Source organism: Erithacus rubecula, assembly GCF_903797595.1.
Source record: "Erithacus rubecula genome assembly, chromosome: 4".
NCBI lineage: Eukaryota > Metazoa > Chordata > Aves > Passeriformes > Muscicapidae > Erithacus > Erithacus rubecula.
The window spans coordinates 16,299,064-16,316,288 of NC_136686.1; the positions used below are offsets into that span (position 1 = coordinate 16,299,064).

General features: G+C 43.0%; 1 protein-coding gene across 1 annotated transcript in view; it reads left to right on the top strand.

Moving 5' to 3' along the window:
• TBXAS1 (thromboxane A synthase 1) overlaps nucleotides 1-14,463 on the top strand; it is a gene marked incomplete at its 5' end in the record, with an annotated part of 235,184 nt that extends 220,721 nt beyond the window's left edge. The window contains 4 exon segments of the mRNA XM_079304104.1: nucleotides 7,787-7,875; nucleotides 10,191-10,328; nucleotides 12,203-12,365; nucleotides 12,972-14,463. Of these exon segments, the coding sequence (XP_079160230.1) occupies nucleotides 7,787-7,875; nucleotides 10,191-10,328; nucleotides 12,203-12,365; nucleotides 12,972-13,046 (465 nt within the window). The 3' untranslated portion in view covers nucleotides 13,047-14,463.
• Nucleotides 14,464-17,225: the final 2,762 nt, after the last annotated feature.

Below are 17,225 nucleotides of genomic sequence, written 5' to 3' on the forward strand. Positions count from 1 at the left end.
AGCTGGTGGGGTGCTCAACTCTTAAAGTTGTAAATCGATGGTCTCAGTCTTCAGCACCTCTGCTGGCCTCTTGTGTGTAGGGCACGGGATTGTTTATCAGGTTTGGAAGATGACCAACTAATTAATGTTTGCTAAACGCTTCGCGAGCCTCAGGGGAAAAGCAACTATGGAAAGGCAAAGTCTTATTACTGTCGTGCTGCACCTAATGTATGTTAGATGTTTCCAAGGCACCAGGCACTGCATAAATGTTGTATGGTATAAAAGTGACCTGCCCTTGTCGGAACAATAATAATTACACTGCGTGATGAGAGAATCTTGCCATTTCTCCACTACGATGTTTTCCTGTTTACTAATTCAGAAAAGTCTCATCCAGCAAATTGCTGAGGCTAGTGACGTAAGCAGCCATGGCTCAAGAAGGGCAAATTACAGAAATAATTTATTTTGTGTAAGACTCTGATCTCCTCATAGTTGGACTGTGCTCTCCAGAGCATAATTTCCCCAAACTGCATGCCTGGGGCTGACTCACCTCTCAGTCCATACTGCTGCCACAGAGATGAAGAACAACCCAAAGAAAACCTCAGCAGGTGGACCATAAGATAGTTCTATTTGCAGCATGGAAATTCATGCTGATGTCTTTTAATAATTAAACATAACATGAGGAAATAGAACATTTGATTGAACTAAACACACAGGCCTTTTATATGCAAGGCCCTAATTTAAGCGAGTGTCACCTCTGAACAGAAAATACCAGCTGGAGCAGGAATGATTAATTAAATCATCTGGCTCTTATGTGATACCATGAATGTCTACTGTGGGGGGGGGTGGGTGGGACAATCCCTCCTTTTTATTCCTGTAGATCTGCAGGAAACCTCAAGGACACTTCTGTAGCAGGAAGGATTAAGTCTTGCACGAACTTCAGTGGTTAATGTGCTTTGGACTGGTGACATGCCCTTCGGACAGACCTACCCCAGTTTTTATAATTCTCTTTCTCAGCCTTTTGGGCCTCTAGCAGTCCTTTCTCCTGTTTAATTTCCTCCTTGCTTCCCTCCCACTGGGATTCTTCACCATTCAGCATTCCTTGCCACCCAAGTAGAAATTTTGATTGTGTCAGACAAGTGTAGAAAGAGAGACTTTTGAGCCTCGGTGGGCTGTGAAGAGAACCCGGGACAGATTTCCTGGGGGATGAGTGTTTTTTAAGGAGGCAAGAAAGAGGCAGGCCCTGTGCTCTGATTGATCTTAGCCTCTGCAATGCATGGGCAGGGATTATACCACATCACAAATAGCTGGAGCAAGGCATGCATTGCATACACATAGGGAGGTCACTTCTGGAGGGGAGCTTACTCTTCCCCACATAGCCTAAGTAACATAATAAAACTTAGCACAGTGAGGGTACTTATGTATGAAACCAATGCCTGGCCTGGCAGTATCATTACACTGGGGAATTGCACCTTCCTTTGTGACAGCAGAGCACCCCAGGCAGCCAGTCTCACTTAGAGTTATTTAATCAATTTTCATTTGAGGGCACGCACTTCTCTTGGCAACCTGGGACTAGATGAAGTTAACAAATTTACAAAACCTAAATAGAAACAGATTTTCCCCCTTTTCATATGTAGCTTGCCTATAAGTATTTCCTTAGAGATTTCTTATTTTTTCCTGACTTTCCTTTTTCTGGATCTTCTACCTGATGGCACCGTTCTGTTCTTCCTGATCACCATGTGTCAGTAGTAATGTAGGTGGAAGAGAATTTCTGACTGTTTTGGTAGCAGCTTTTATGTTTATCTGTTTGGCTTTGGACCACTGTTCAGTTTCAGGAAGTATTTTTATCTCACAGAAGTCTCCTTGTGAGCAGTGATGCTACAAAGACCTTGTTTTAGCACCGTGGGAAGCTACTGGAGGGTAGTGCAGGTCTGGTCTTCTGTCAGGAGCTGAATTCTTTGATTCAAAAAGCAAAGTAACATTGAAGTGAATTGACAATGGTGTAACCTTATACCTTCTGGCTCTCTCCCCAGCACTCTTTGGTACATCCTTAGAACCGCATTTTCCTCTCCCTTACACTGATACAGCCCCAGGGAGCTGGGTGGATTTGCACCAAAGTGATGGAGAGAATTTGGCTGCAAGGTCTGTGTTTAATGTGGTTATCAGTGCAAAACTGATGAGCCAGCTCTGAGCTCTGCCTGCAAATCAGCACCTTACTCTGTGTATGGTCAGTTGACTTGCATGGTAGTGAACCAGAGAGAGGTGGAGTTAGAGGTGAGGGTGACTGGCAGGTCATTTGAACCAAAAGCTGTAAGACTAAATTTATCTGGCACTCACACTCTTTAGGAGGAGCTGGGATGAATTTATTTGAGGTGTCTGAAGCACTGAATGTTGTCACATCTCGAGATGTGACTCAGTAAGCAAAGTAGTAGCCACCAAGGGTGGGGGTCAGAGCCTGACAAAATCCCATTTGAATAACAACCCAAGCAGATGAAAGAAGTGGCAGGTAACCCACATGGAACAAAGAAATAAATTGAAATCTTGGGAGTATGTGTTTTGGATTGCTTTTTCTTGCTTCTGGGGAAAGATGCAAGAGGGGACGGAGCTGAGAATTTTAATGTTGATTTCTGAGAGTGTGTGAGAAGGACAATGCCAGTGGCAGAGGCTCCAGTGCTACCAATGTGTGCTCTAAGGATTTGCGAGGTACTAGGCAGGTTAGAGAGTCTCTTTATCTGGAAAGTCAAGCAATCTGGAAATCAGGCTTGTTATCCTACATTTTATTTCTGAACCTTCTCCGGATTCTGTAGTCAAGAACTTCACATTTTGCTAGAAGCTTCTGTAGGCATCTGTCACTGGAAGTGGCCAACAGACCACTATTTTTTTTGGTGACTTTTAGGCAGGCTTTTCTCGTCTTAAGGGTGTGATCTGTCTCCCAGAGTGTGTGAGAACATCAGGAGCTCCTGGGTTCTGTTTCCCAAGCAGCATGGGCTGGTTCTGCCTGGTGCCTTGGCTCAGAGACACATCTCACCTGGCAGGTGCAGACAACAGAGAGGGAGAATTTGCAGTAAGTATTGCATGAGGACTGCCTTAATTATTTTATGAGTGTTTAGTCCAAATTCTGGGGATAAAGCTAAGAAATTTTACTCTCTCAGCTTTGTCCCTGTCCCTGCTGCCTGAGATGGTAGGGAGGGCTTTAGTTTCGTGCTTTACAGGGGTTCCAGCAGGTTGTCATGGAAGTGATAAAAATGAGACAAGCTTTCTTTAAGCATGTTAAAGATAGATATCTGTTAAACCATCCACCCCTTTTTTCATGATCTGCATTTTGAGTGCAGTCCAGTCTCTAACCTTTCCTTCCTGATAGAATTGTTGGCAAAGTGGTCATGGGGGAACCCTAATTTGATTTTCTGAGGCCAATGTGAGGTACACAGGCTGTAGTTTGTTAGAGTATGAGCAGCTCCTAGAGGTGACCAAAGACGGTACACAGGCTGTAGTTCTGTTAGAGTATGAGCAGCTCCTAGAGGTGACCAAAGAGAGGTCAAAATCACAGGCAGATTATTTGATTTATCAGCAGCTTTTGATCCTTTTGATCAAGAAATATTATTGACCTGTTTGTGAATTGCTGTAATCTGAGTAGCCCTTTTGGCAATTTGAAAGGGAGTTGGGTGAGACTAACTGGTGGTGATGCTGGCTGGTTTTTTTTTACTCCTATCCTATTGCTATCCAAAGTCTATATTTTGGGGCAGAGTCCATATGGGCTGTGTAGCTATGCATACACAGATAACTCATGGATCTGCGTCTGTGCTTAAGCAGATCTGCATGGCTTGTCTCTGACCTGGACTTTGTCACAGCCACACCTGCTCATGAGCCTTTGGATTTGGATTGCAATTTCTCAGAAACCTCAGCTGGTTCAGGATCAGGCCATGACTCAGCAGTGCTCCTTATGAGGAATGTGGTCTCGGCAGGCTTGGCTGCTTCTAAATTGATTTCAGGTGCACATCACACCGTCAGCTGCACAACATTTTCTCTGATTTTTTTTTTTTTTTTTTTCATTTCTGGCTGCTGAGCATCACTAGAGCATGGCCAATAGGATAAGTGGAAATCTCTCATTCACTGATGTGTACTTTGAATCACCATTCCCAAAACAGAGGTGGTAGAGGAGGATGATCATCAGGTGCTTTGGGGAGAAGTTAGTGTCTTGTCTCGAGCTGTCACTGAAAATGGGTTCATGCTGGACGCTCTATGGAAGCAACTGAGGTGGAGGCATATGTTCCCTTCTGCTGCCTTGGCTGTGGTGACACCAACCACAGCCAGCAACTGGGAACAGTAACATCTCAAACTGCAGCAGAGTGGTTGGCCAGACCGCCTGTCAGCACTTGGATTGCCTTGCTGTTCATTGAGGAATTAAAAGTTAACTGAGGGCGGTGGTAAAAAATAGGTTTGCCTGCCTAGAAAATGCTAAAACCAATACTGAAAAGCAGAGGTGGATCTGAAGGTAGTTATCTCTCTTGGAGTTTATATGGGGATTAAAACACGCGTCATCCTTGTAGCACATAGGCAATTTTATAATCACTGCTGGTATTTCACCTCAGGGTACTCTGTGGGAGGAGGAATTAATTTCCCATCTTTTTTCTAAGTAATGGAGGCTTGTGATTTTCTGTCAGTCATAAAGGAGAGTCTGTGGCCAAACTAGATGCCAGAAGTGATTGAATAGTCTGGGATTGGTAAGGGTGTACCACCTCACTTCCAGAAATCAGACTGGGAAAACATGCATGCAGGGAAATGCCACAAGGTTACATGGCCATTTCACTTCCACTTCAACAGGAAAAGACACTACAAGGCTGTGCAAAGCCTAAGAAAAACTGCTGTGCAAAGCAGTGGTTGCAAAATTAAAATACAGGATGTTTTATTATATGCAATCCTCCCTCACACCCCCCCCATCTCTTCTTGTTACAGACAAAAATCTTTCTTAGTGGAAAAAAACATCTCATCTTGAGTGCAAGGCAATTTAGACAACTTTTTTTTCAGGGGGTTAAAGTGGCATGTTTGCACAACACCACCCTCACCCAGCAAACCTGCCAGCAGTGATAGATAAATAGGGACATTTAGGAGAAAAGCATATTTACGTTCCTTTGAAATGTGCTTGGCTAGAGGCATATTTTTAAGAGAGGGAATGGAAAAACAAATGGAAAATATTTTCTTTGAAAGGGAAAAAAAAAAGCAACAAACTGTCCTTCCTAAATAGAGATGCTTGGCTTGTGTGTACTTTACACAGCTGCAGGTCAGACCTTGCAAACAACTGCTAAATCAGGTCCAGCTACTTTGATGCTAAAAGCCTGGAAGTGCCGATAATTAAGTTGCATCAGACATAGGAAATGACTGATGTGTCTGTCATTCTCATGGTAGCAGAGTTCACTCTGCTGCCATTTGACTGACCCCTCCTTCTTTATGTAAGCAAATGGAATTTTCTTCTAAGGAAAATCAGCTGGTTTTGCACCTTTGTTTTGTTTTCTGAACTGCTAATCCCCTGAAGGTATAGAAGCTATTTGAAAGAGCAAATCAAAGCTCCAATAATTTAGTGTTATATTATTCGTTGATGTATGGTTTGATTTAGTGGATACTTATTATATCAGGTTACCAATAATTATCTAATTATTGACTCCAGAAGTAAGTAGAGGGATTATGAGAGAGACAGGAAGGCCCAGTGGAAAGAGCATGGTTCAGAGAATCAAACACATCTCAGTGTGCTCTTGGCTCCACCACTCATTTTCTCTGAACCTGGACTCTTCTCTCAGCCAGCCTGTCCATGAAATCAGGAGGGATTGCAGGAACAGGACTGAGGTGCTGACTCAGGATTCAAAGAGATGCAGGAGTGCAGTATGAAAAGGTGAGGGGAAGTTCTGAAAGATGATTGGTAAACTGGCAGATAAAGAAGAAATGCACCCCACAGCGTGCATTTGCATTGAAGAGTGGAGCACCTCTGTGGCCATGGAGAAAGGGACTTGTGCCATCATGACCTAAAATTTGAGACTGTATTACCAGCCTCTGCTACTGATTACCCCTAAAAATTAGGCAGCCCTCAGATCCCTTTCTGCAAAACTAGGGTGATAAAAATCATTCTCCCAGCTTTGGTTGTAGCTATTGGAATTGCTGGAGCACTGTTCCTCACACAGCTGTCAGCCATGGTTCTCACGTGGCTTTTAGGCTCCTAGTCCTTTGTCTGATAACGACTGACCTAAGCCAAAGGTTTGAGTTAGCAGGCACCACTACAAGATAAAAGCCACACTGAAAGGCTGTCAGTGCAATCCATACTTCCTGTATTGATAATATTTGTCATATACTGACAAAATACTTCATCTATTGACAAGCTGAGTTGCATCTTTTCTCCCAAGAGAGGAGCACACTCACTGATTCTACTCAGCCTGTGCAAATTACTTTCTCTGCTTCTGCTTTTCTTTCCTGAGCCAAAAAATGGAGATAATAGAATGTATCTATTTCCTTCCTAGAATAGATCTGTTAATGTGAAATGGTGCATGGTGGCTTAGTGCTGAATAAGTGGGATACCCTAATCCAGCAAGGTATCCTTGTTCTATTGTATGCCTTTTTGCGTACCATCTGGAGTTGTTCTCTGCTTCGTATTTTCAGTATGTACCATATGTTTTTGCATGAAAATTCAATAAAATATGCATTATACATGAAAAGTGCTGTAGTAAATAAAGGAAGGATGGAATCCAGTCCCCTTTGTGAACGGCAGGGGCCCCAAATCTTCATAAAAGGTTTAGTCTAGTCTGACGTCTGTGCTTTTCTCCAATTTACTCTGTGTCAGTCTTTAGGAGATGCTCTAATTTAAAACAAAACTCTACTTTCCTGGTGAGGTTATTCGATGTTCTTTGGCTGCCCTCTGCTGAGAGCACTGAATAAAACAGGGAAGATGTCCCCTTTCTAAGGAAGGTAACTGTGGAAGAAATTCTGTGTCTGCCCGTGTGCTGAGCTGTGTCAGTGCTGCTGCTTGGTGTCTCTCGCTGTCTGTTTGTTGCCAGTCAGAGGGCAGAGTCTTCTCAGCTACAGCCCTCTTGGGGTTTTAGTGCCCACCAAAGGGCTGGGTGGCTTTGTAGGATTGTGAAGATGTGGGCTCAGGCATTGACCATTGTGAAAAATGAAGCAGCATTAAGTAAGGGCTTGGAGGCTTTTCTCCTCAGGCACTGTTGCAATCCTGCCAGGTGGGATTTGAGCTATATCCAACACCTCACCTCTTGGCAGAGCAATTTACCACTGTGTGCTGCTCCTCATCCCAGCATCTTCCAGTGCCACCTCCACCCCTCCACAGGCATCACAGCACCAACACTTTGCTTTATTTCTATAGCTGGGAAAGTGCAGAGGGGTTGTTCCAACATTAACAAGAGTAACTGAAGGACTTGCTGTTTCTTGTGAACAAAGTGTGAGCTGTGCTCTTGCCCTTGGGAAGAAACAAGGGTCCTGTGCAGATTTTGGTACATGTGTAAAACAATAGCTCTGTTATAGCTACTCTCTGTGATGACCTGCTTTTAATACTTCCTAACAAGTTGATTTATAATTATACCTTCAGTTGGGCTGTGCACCAAAACGTTTTGATGATGAAAGGAATGTTACACACACATTTAATTACTGCCCACATTTTTGTATAATTTTATCATTTACTGTTTTAGATGACACATCGAGTTCTTCTACAGGAAAGATGCCCAGTAAAAAATAGATGATTTAAAAGCTAATCTGAGATGAGTTTGGCAGTTACATGTGAGAAAACATAATTGTTCCTTTTGTCCTGCCCTTTCAGATGGTCCCTGATTACCAAAATGTACAAGAACTCCCTTATCTGGACATGGTGATTGCAGAGACCCTGCGCATGTATCCACCTGCCTTCAGGTATCTTTTTTTCCTGTCTAATTTTACAGGATAACACCCTGGCTCTATAAAATGGAAATCTGATGCTGGAAGACCAATGGTCTCTCAGTCTCTGTGCCAACATCAATACTGCTTTGTGCATTTGAAAGATATAATGTGGCCTGTTGAAGGAAAACTGGATAATTCTGGTATTTCTAAAGCACATTTTTACAGTGAGTTGGCCAAGGTTGCTTCCTCACCATTCTTTGTGTCCCCCCAAGGCTAGAGGGTGGAGCCATTTTTAAGCAGGTCTGGCCTTAGAAAGCCAGAGGCTGCTGCTTCCCTGTGCCTCAGGCTTTGGGGATATACACCAGGACCCATCCTTACCCTGCTGGTTGTTCCGGCGCAAGGGCTGCACAATCTGAACGCTGTATTCTACGTGTGTATTTAGCTTTGGCCCATTTCCACTTAGCACTGCCTTATACTACTAACAGCAACATCATTAACTTTTGAAAGTTTTGTCCCATATCACACATGACTTATTCTAATATATTGATGAACTGAAAACAAGGGGAAAAAGAAATTTAAAAACTGTTTGACTGTTAAAGCTCCAAGTTATCGCAAGCATAAATGCACAATTTTTCAAAGTGATCAGCCAGTTGCAATGCTTCTCACAAAGCTCAGGGAAAAATTCAGATGACTGGAAAGAAGCCAAAGCTGAGCTTGCTGTGAGAGCTTTTGAAAAATTTAACCCATGACTGCAAGCACCTTGAAACAAAAAGAAAGCTTAAAATCATGTTCACCAGGATTGGAAATCAAGATTTTTTTCATGCAGGATCCTTCAAAAAGTAAATATTAAAGAGATCTGCTCCTAGATGAGATGATGGGGCTTTGCTATGTTATACTTGGGGTACAAGTGGAAACTTCTGCAGGTTAAAGTGACAGGGGTCTTTGTATTTGGGCTGTATCACTGGGAAACAATCTGTGTTTGTCAGATGGGAAACAGAATGAGAATGGAACAAAGTTCTTCTGAAGTTTTGTTTGGTGTTGTTGGTGCTGTTTATTGATCTGGCCTTACTTTGATGGATGTGGAATGGATAGTATAGTTCAAGGCTGCTGAAAGATGTTAATTGCCTATGACAAGGATAATGCTGAGTTAAGGGAAAAGTCAGTAGCAGCCAAGTTTGTTATAGAATGAGTTGGTTTAATTTTTTTAATGAACTTGCTCCCAGAATTCATGTTTCCATTATCACCAAATTCATATAGGAATGAGAATGATAGCTTGTCAATGCTTTTATTTTTCTTTTGAATCCCAGTGTTTTGTTCCAGGTTTGGAGCCTCTGATATTTATTTATCTATTAGAAGGGAGATGGATGACAGCAAGGAAAGAATGTGTTTCTGTAATGATACCAGCCTGACAGCCCTGAAGCTGAAATCTTTGTTCAACTTTTTAAGCAGAGTGTGTGAAGCATCAAAGGAAGTTCCTGCACATTGTCTCATCCCTGTGCTTGCAGGGAATAGTTCCCAGACTGAGACATCAGGGCACCCACCTGGGTCTGGGCTGATTTGGTATCTGTAGTGACCATCCAAACACTAAAAGATCTGGATCAGAACCTACCACCACAAATGCACACCCATACAGAACCTTTTTCAAGAGGCAAGCTGAGCTTTGGCAGGCAGCTTTTCTCAGTCTTGTCATGATCAGGTTCCTAAAGACACCTGTCACCTATCACCACAGGGGGAGAGAAAACTGCAGAGTTTTGTTGTTAACATCATGCCTGTCTTTGATGAACACATGTGAAATGTGGTTTTCCAAGGCTTGCAATGTGGTTGTGTTTCCAGAGTGGCAGCAGCAGCAGAACACTCAGCCCTAATATTAAAACCACCCCTTGCTAAGTTTCAGGTGCTGCACCAACAGGGGGAAACTTCTCAAAGAAACAAACTCAAAGCTATATTTACTGTCCTTTTTTTCCTGGAAGCAAACCAGCATACTCTTTCTACCTGTTATTAGAGATGATTGACACTTTTCATCAGCAATTTTCATTAAAAATTTGTCTAAACCCAACATAAACAATAAAATTCCAGTTTAGCAGTTAATGCTTTGGGAAACAGTACACAGCCAGAAATGCTTTCCTGTGAAAAGGGCAAAAGTCAACTACCTAGGCTGGAGCTATAGACTACTAAGTGGACATGATTATAACATGAGAAGACACTGGCATCAGCAACTGTTGCATTTATCTATGAGAAAGTGTTACCCCAGAAACTGTTTGGTCAGATGAAGACAGACACTTTTATAAATCTCTCCTGCTGTGTTTTTAACCTGTATTAATCATCTGGGATGCATGATGTTGTTGCAGATTCACCAGGGAAGCGGCTAAAGACTGTGTAGTGCTGGGACAGCGTATTCCAGCTGGAGCTGTCATTGAAACTGCAGTTGGACACCTTCACCATGACCCTGAGTTCTGGCCAGAACCTGAGAAGTTCATTCCTGAGAGGTATGTGGAGTTTTTTTTCATCCTTAGGCTGAAGTCCTGACTTGGGCCTGTGGGCACAGAAATCCAACCTGTGCAGTGCAGGCACCAGATTCTGCTGCTCTTTCACAGCCACAGTCACCCACTATTCATCCAAAGAGCATTTCCACCAAGAGGAGCACAGTTTTATTTAGACCATAAAGACAAATTGTTTCTACTAAATCAGACAAGTGATGATAGTTGTATATCCCACGGAAGGTGTGAGGTTTCCTCAGGGCTGAACTGTGGCAGAGGTTTTCAGACCTGTTTCCAAATCTGATACTGAATAATGTTGCTCCTGGGTGCAGAAGTTCTGAAGTGTATTCACTGTACCTGGGGAACTCATCCTGCTCCTTGCTGGTTTTAGAGCACCCTTTTCACCTGAAACTTAATGTACCCAATCTCCCACTGGGCATTTGCTCTCTGTCTGTAAGCTAGGATCCTCAGTTCTTGCTTGGCAAGACAGTTTCACATGGAGCATTTATGTCTTCAGTGGGTGGGGGAACCCCTGTCAAGCTGTGGTTTTGTACATGCCCTGTGCTATAGGTGCTGGGCTGAGTTTACAGGGAGCATTTCAGCTGATGTGGTGCTGTGTGCTGTGTGCACAATTTAGTTCTGTGGGCAGCTGTATTTTTATACTGGTTTGTGGGCACATGCACTTTAAGCTACCACTACATTCAAAAGTTTACTAAGAAAAGAAGTGCCTGCTCCATAAACAACTGGCTGTGAGGCAGGCAGCCCAGAACCATCTTAGTAAGACAACAATGTGTGGTGTAGATGGGTTTGCCTAATTCTCCTTCTGGAACAAATCTAGGCATATGCTCCATCAGAATCTTTTGGCCACAAGGAAGAGCAATGCCAGGGTTAGAGAAGCCCAGAGATTTTGCTGGAGATGAATCTTAGCAGTGACTGGAAGTCTGGGGTGGATTGCATTTTTAGCAATGCTTATCTAGAAATGCTTTCATAATTGTTTATTCAGCACTTTAACAGTAGTATGAAAGGGTAAAATGGTTAGTGGGGGCTGCAGTCCCCTTGACTCACACAGTGCTGTTTGTTATGAATCTGAGATTAATTCCCTTTTGAACCTTCCCTGAGGAAGGTTCATATTACTAATTGCTATAATGACTAACACTCAGCTCAAGCTGTATAGTTGGTAATGTTAGCAAGAATTATAAAATGAGAGCATAACATAAAATAAAATAATTCAGTTATAGCCCCCCCCCCCCCCCCCCCCCCCAGTATTTCATTTTTAAATTGGTTGTAGGAGTAAAACAAGGGAGATTTTGGATTTACTAGAATAATATATGGAGGTAAGCAGGGCAAGAATTGTCTGAACCTGTTTTCATGGGATATGCAACAGTGCTTAGGACATTAGTTAACGATCCTTCAGTCTCAAATTAGGCGCCTCTACAGTATTTTTTGGAGTAGTGGCTCAATCTTATTTATGTTATATAAGCATGGGGATGGAATTAGTGGAAATACACTATTTTTTTTTTCCAAAGCTCCAAAGAGCCTGTATTACCTCTCATCTCTTTCTACCCTGCATGAGTTTTCTGGACCTTACCAGTCTAAAGTTCATGGAAACTGAATCTGAAAAGATGAGAGATTTTCATTAAATATAGTTTGGAAGTAAAGCTCATGTCTCAGTGTCCTCTCCTGAAATCACCAGCTGACAAAGGCTGATGGCCATAAGTCAATTATCTTTTTACTTAGGATGTCAGGACATAATCTATCAATAGTCCCCTTTACCTGTCCACTAAGATCAGTTGAAATAACCATCTTTTGAGATTTAAATGAAAAACATGTAATCAAGAGCAAAAATAATTTCTTGAACTGCTTTCCATCTCTGCACCTTCCAGGTTTACAGAGGAGGCCAAGAAGGAAAGACATCCCTTTGCATACCTGCCCTTTGGGGCAGGACCCCGTGGCTGCATCGGCATGAAAATGGGTTTGTTGGAGACTAAAGTGACCCTGCTGAGGATTTTGCAGAAGTTTCAATTCAAGACCTGTCCAGAGACTGAGGTTTGTACATGCAGAGGCTTAAAGATCACACTTGTTGAGGGCATTGACACTGTGTCTTAGGCAGGACAGCTGATTTGCCTTTGTGACTTCTCTTCATTTGAGAAAACTGCTAGAGACATTTCCATAATAAGGAGAGACAAGGCATGGACTGCATGTTTTAAGCAAAATGTGATTTCAGATATATAATTTTTCCAACAAAAGAGTTTTACACAGCCCTGCCTTAGTGGACAGCAGTATGACAAGACCACAGGCAAAATGTCATAATTCACAGAGGGTGAGAATGTGCACACATATTTCACAGAATCTCAGCACTTTAGTATATGTCTATTGCTATGGACATTGCACCCAGCTCTAGAGTTGACAGAGTTAATTTCTTTCTGTTTGAGTCTACAGCATTCCTGGCTAACCACTGCCTCAGCCTCTGGCTGTAAATTCTATTTAATATTATACCACCACAGCTGACTGTAAAACAAGTACTTTACAGCTTCCACAGTAATCCTGGTATGAGCTGGTCCTCCAGCAAAAATGATTGTCTGTATGTGGGGGTGTCATACACACATAAACACACACATACAGCTGCACATAAGGTGTTCTTTTCTCTTTCAGATTCCTTTGCAGCTCAAATCAAAAGCCACACTTGGACCAAAAAATGGAGTCTACATTATGCTGGAGTCTCGCTAAAAGGAAATGAACATCCTGAAGCTCTCTGGAATGAGACCCTTTGTTAGTGACTCACTGGGTATAATTATTTTTCAAAAATCCAAGGACAGGTAGGAGCCTAAGTCCCACTGTTAGTCAGTTGGTGCTCCCTCACTGCCCTCCTGTGGGAGAGTCTTCAGCCACTTTTTAAAATGGGCTCCACAGTCTTTTTTGGAGGTTTTCAAATGGCTGTGAATAGCATCTGTAAAAAAGCATCCTACTTTCATTTGCTTTTCTACATCAGACTTTTTTCATTTATCTATGAGAATGCTTTCCTCATGCTCAATTTTCACAATTTACAGTAGATTTTAATTTCAATTCATTGTATGACACATCCTTCTCATGCACTTGTGAGTCCCTAGAGAAAGCCCTAAAGGCACCACAGTTACAGCAGAAGACTTGGGATGCAATACATTGGATTTTTTCATGAACAAGCAAAGCTGAGGCTCCTGTACAATGCTTAATCTGTACTTGTGTCTTAAAGGCAGAGAAGTTGCACCTTCTTCATGCTTTGAAGTGATTTTAAATACACTTAGATTAACAATTTGCACTTGGCACGTTCCATCAACATGACAGAAGAATGAAGAGTTCCCTAGCTTACCAATAAAGTTCCAGCAGCTATGACCAAAAAAAATGAGGTGACAGCCATTTTGCTGGCTGTTGAACTGCTGTTGGAAGGGTGGAGACAAAGACACGAATTCAAAGCAAGCGGAAGGACTGGAGGAAATTTAAAAGTATTCAGAAGGTGTTGGTAGCACATCTGCTTCATGGAGGCCTTTCCTTTCCAAGCTTTGCAGTTGGCACCATCCCTGTCTAGCTCCTTGAATCAAGGAAATTAAGAACATGCATGCTTAGAGCCAGTGGCAAAGGAGTGGGATCCAGGATCATCAGACACAGCAGCCCTCTTGACTCCTTCTGTGACACTGGAGCAGGTCATGTCCCCAGTGCTTCACCCCCTCAGGAAGGAACTTGTCTGATTGCGAGCTGCAGCAGCTCCATGGATCCCTTCAAGCTGTGTGACTGTGCACATGCATCTTCCCAAAACAGCCACAGCTTCCACTCCTCACATTCCCTCTGTCTACTCCTCTGCAGAGCCTTCACCTACCACACAGCTAGTGTTGCACAAGAAGCTGGGAGGGAACACAGCTGGGCCAGCTGATCCCCACTGAACACAGGGACATTCCACATCCTATGGCACCATGCTCAGCACATACAGCTAGGGCAAGAAGAAGGAAGGGGGATGACATTCAAAGTGATGGCATTTGCCTTCTCAAGTCACTGTTATGCTGCTGGAGCTCTGCTTCCTGGGGCGCTGGAACACCTGCACATGGGAAATGGTGAATGTATTCCTTGTTTTGTTATGGCTTTTGCTTTACCTATTAAACTGTCTGTATCTCAATCCATGAGTTTTCTCATTCTTAGTCCTCTCCCTCTGAGCTGCTGGCTGGGGTTAAACCACAACAACAGAACTGTGAGAAGAGATTGGTGCAGTCCCAAGACCCTTTTAAAAAATTTTTTTGTTCTTATATTTTTTCTTTAGAATTTTTGTATATAACAAAAGTTCTTGCAGTACTATAAAAATAAGGATGCACCTTTGGTTTTTTGCAAGTCTTGACCTTCTGCCTGCTGCACATAGTCTGCTTGAGGGTTCCTTAGGTACAGCATCTCTCTTGGTGTGTAGAGAGAAGTGTTGCAGCAGCAGGAGGAAGAGACTGCTCAGCTTCACTGCAAGGATGGAGCCATCTGCTCACTGATGCCTGGATAGGTCCCTGAGTTTCACTCCAGCAAGCATCTTTTGCTGCCTTCTTCCCACATGCTGCCTGAACACTGATCATATTACTGGATCTTGTTCCTCAAAGATTTTCTCTTCCTCTTTCATGTAATTTTTTTTAAACAGATCTGTATAGGCAATAGTGGTGAAGTACTGACTGGAAAAGCTTTGGAATTGTTCCTTTTTCCATGGAGCATTTCTGTCATGCTAAACAGCAGTGCCCTGTCACAGACACACTGATTATATGAATTGCTGATGGAGTGATTGTTATTTATTTGAAAGGCAACATGCTGTATTTACCTTAGTTTCTACACACTATCCACAATTTTCCCCCTCCTAAAAATAGAGTGCTGGAGGCTGATTTACTGTGTAGCTTATATACACAGTTGACAAAAAGCTGGATGGGCCTTGCCTAAAAACTTCCCACCTATCTGAATGAGCAGGAAATTGTTTCCATCTGAAGTAATCTGTCAAAGGCTTGTTTGTATTCCTTACACGAATTAGAAAGTTGTCATGTGCTTAATTTTTTACTCACTGAGCCAAGCCTAAATCAAGCTTGTCCCTTTCTTACCATAACTTTGTACAAACTCTTCTTCCCAGTCTCTGCCTCTGCAACTTGGGTGGTGTGGCTAGAGAACTTAGCAATGAAGACAGAGGCAGAAGTCATGGAGCACCCCAGCCTTCTTCATGTTCTGGGTAACCAGAGCTCCTGGTTCCTTCTGGAGAGGGCCCATATTTTCCTTCCTTTTATCTCCCACATAACCAGTAGAAGCTTTTTTTGTTGTCCGTGACATCCCTGATCACATTTATTTCTCTTAGGGCTTGCTTTAGCTTTCCTAACCTGATCCCTTACTGCTTAGACAATTTCTCTGTATTCTTCCCAAGCTATCTGACCTTGCTTCCACCTTCTGTTGACTTCTTTTTTGTTTGCTCCTTATTCATCCATGAAGGTCTCCTGGTATTTTTGCCTCGCTTCCTCTTTGTTGGGATGCATGACTCCTGATCTCAGAGGAAGTGATCTTTGAATTTTAACAAGCTTTCTTGAGTGCCTTTGTAATGCTGAGCTGTAAGGTCTCAGTTAGCTCCTCATCCATCCCCAGGTGGAGCACCATGCACTACACCTGGTCACTGACAGAGGGTGACATCTTCTCATCTCTGTCCTACCTCAAAAGCCTGTATGTTTCCATTCCAGCACTCCAGTGCCATCCCACCATGCCTCTGTGAGGCCAGTGAGATCACAGACCTGCAGGAGTGCACATCTCTAACCCCATTTTTTATTCTGAATGCTGCAGATATTTGCAGAGAGGCATTCAGGTTGTACTGGAGTGGCTGTGATTCCTTTGTGCTGCTCTTCCAGTGCTCTCCTGCTGATCTATGAACCCTCTCCAGGCATGTATCTCTTGCTGGCACTGACATCAAACTGGTATGACTGGGATGGATTGAGGTGCCTCTCCACCACCATAATTTCAAATATTGATGCCACTGGAAAAAAACAGTCCTGAAGTGACTGCAGGTGTGTGTCACATTTACAGGCTTGGAAAATGAACCAAGAGTCTTTCCCAGCTGCATCCACATTGAACATTGTCAGTCTGTGCTGTCTTTCAACTGTTCTGCAGGCTTCTGGTTAGAAAGTGTTATGTGTTTTCACATATCAGTTTGTAGCACTATGGAACAGAGAAATTATTTTTGCATTTGAAGTCAAGATTCCTGGAAGTGCATCAACCCTTGTTCTACATGCAGGCTGAGACAGACAGCTAGAGAAGACAGGAAAAAGGCTGCCAACTTTCCAGTAATACAGGAAGAGCCCCAAGCCATTTGTTCCTCCTCATTAACAGTTGGTGGTGCAGTCACCAGACACTGTACAGGACACTCAGTGGCGCTGGGCCTCACCCTGGCTGTGTGAGCTCAGCAGCTCACCTGGAGCGAGCTGTGGCAGGGATCAGTGAGCCCCTGGAAGCACACCCTGCCAGAAAAACAAGGCACTAGATTGCCAGCAGCTGGCCAAAACAGAAACTGGTAATAGCACTGCAATCACTGTGTGTTTGTGCACCTATATTACGTGGTCCCAAACCCACCTTGAGCTCACCTCTCAAAAAAGCAAACCACAAAAACTCCTCCAAAACAAAAGCAAAACAATAACAAAAACCCCCCACCCCCAGCACTATGTTTATAGTTGCTACAGCAGAACATAGCTTCATATCTTTAAGTAATGATAACTATTTAGCATTCTGGTACAACATGCTTCAGGCAGCAGCGTTGGGTCTAGGGAGGTACAAGAAAGTTGATTTAAAATAATTCCTTTCCTCAGAAACAGCAAGTGTGTTGTCTTGCATTGCTGAGCTGTGAGTTTGTTTAAAATTGGGCACGTCTATGTTACAAAAGGGTTTTAG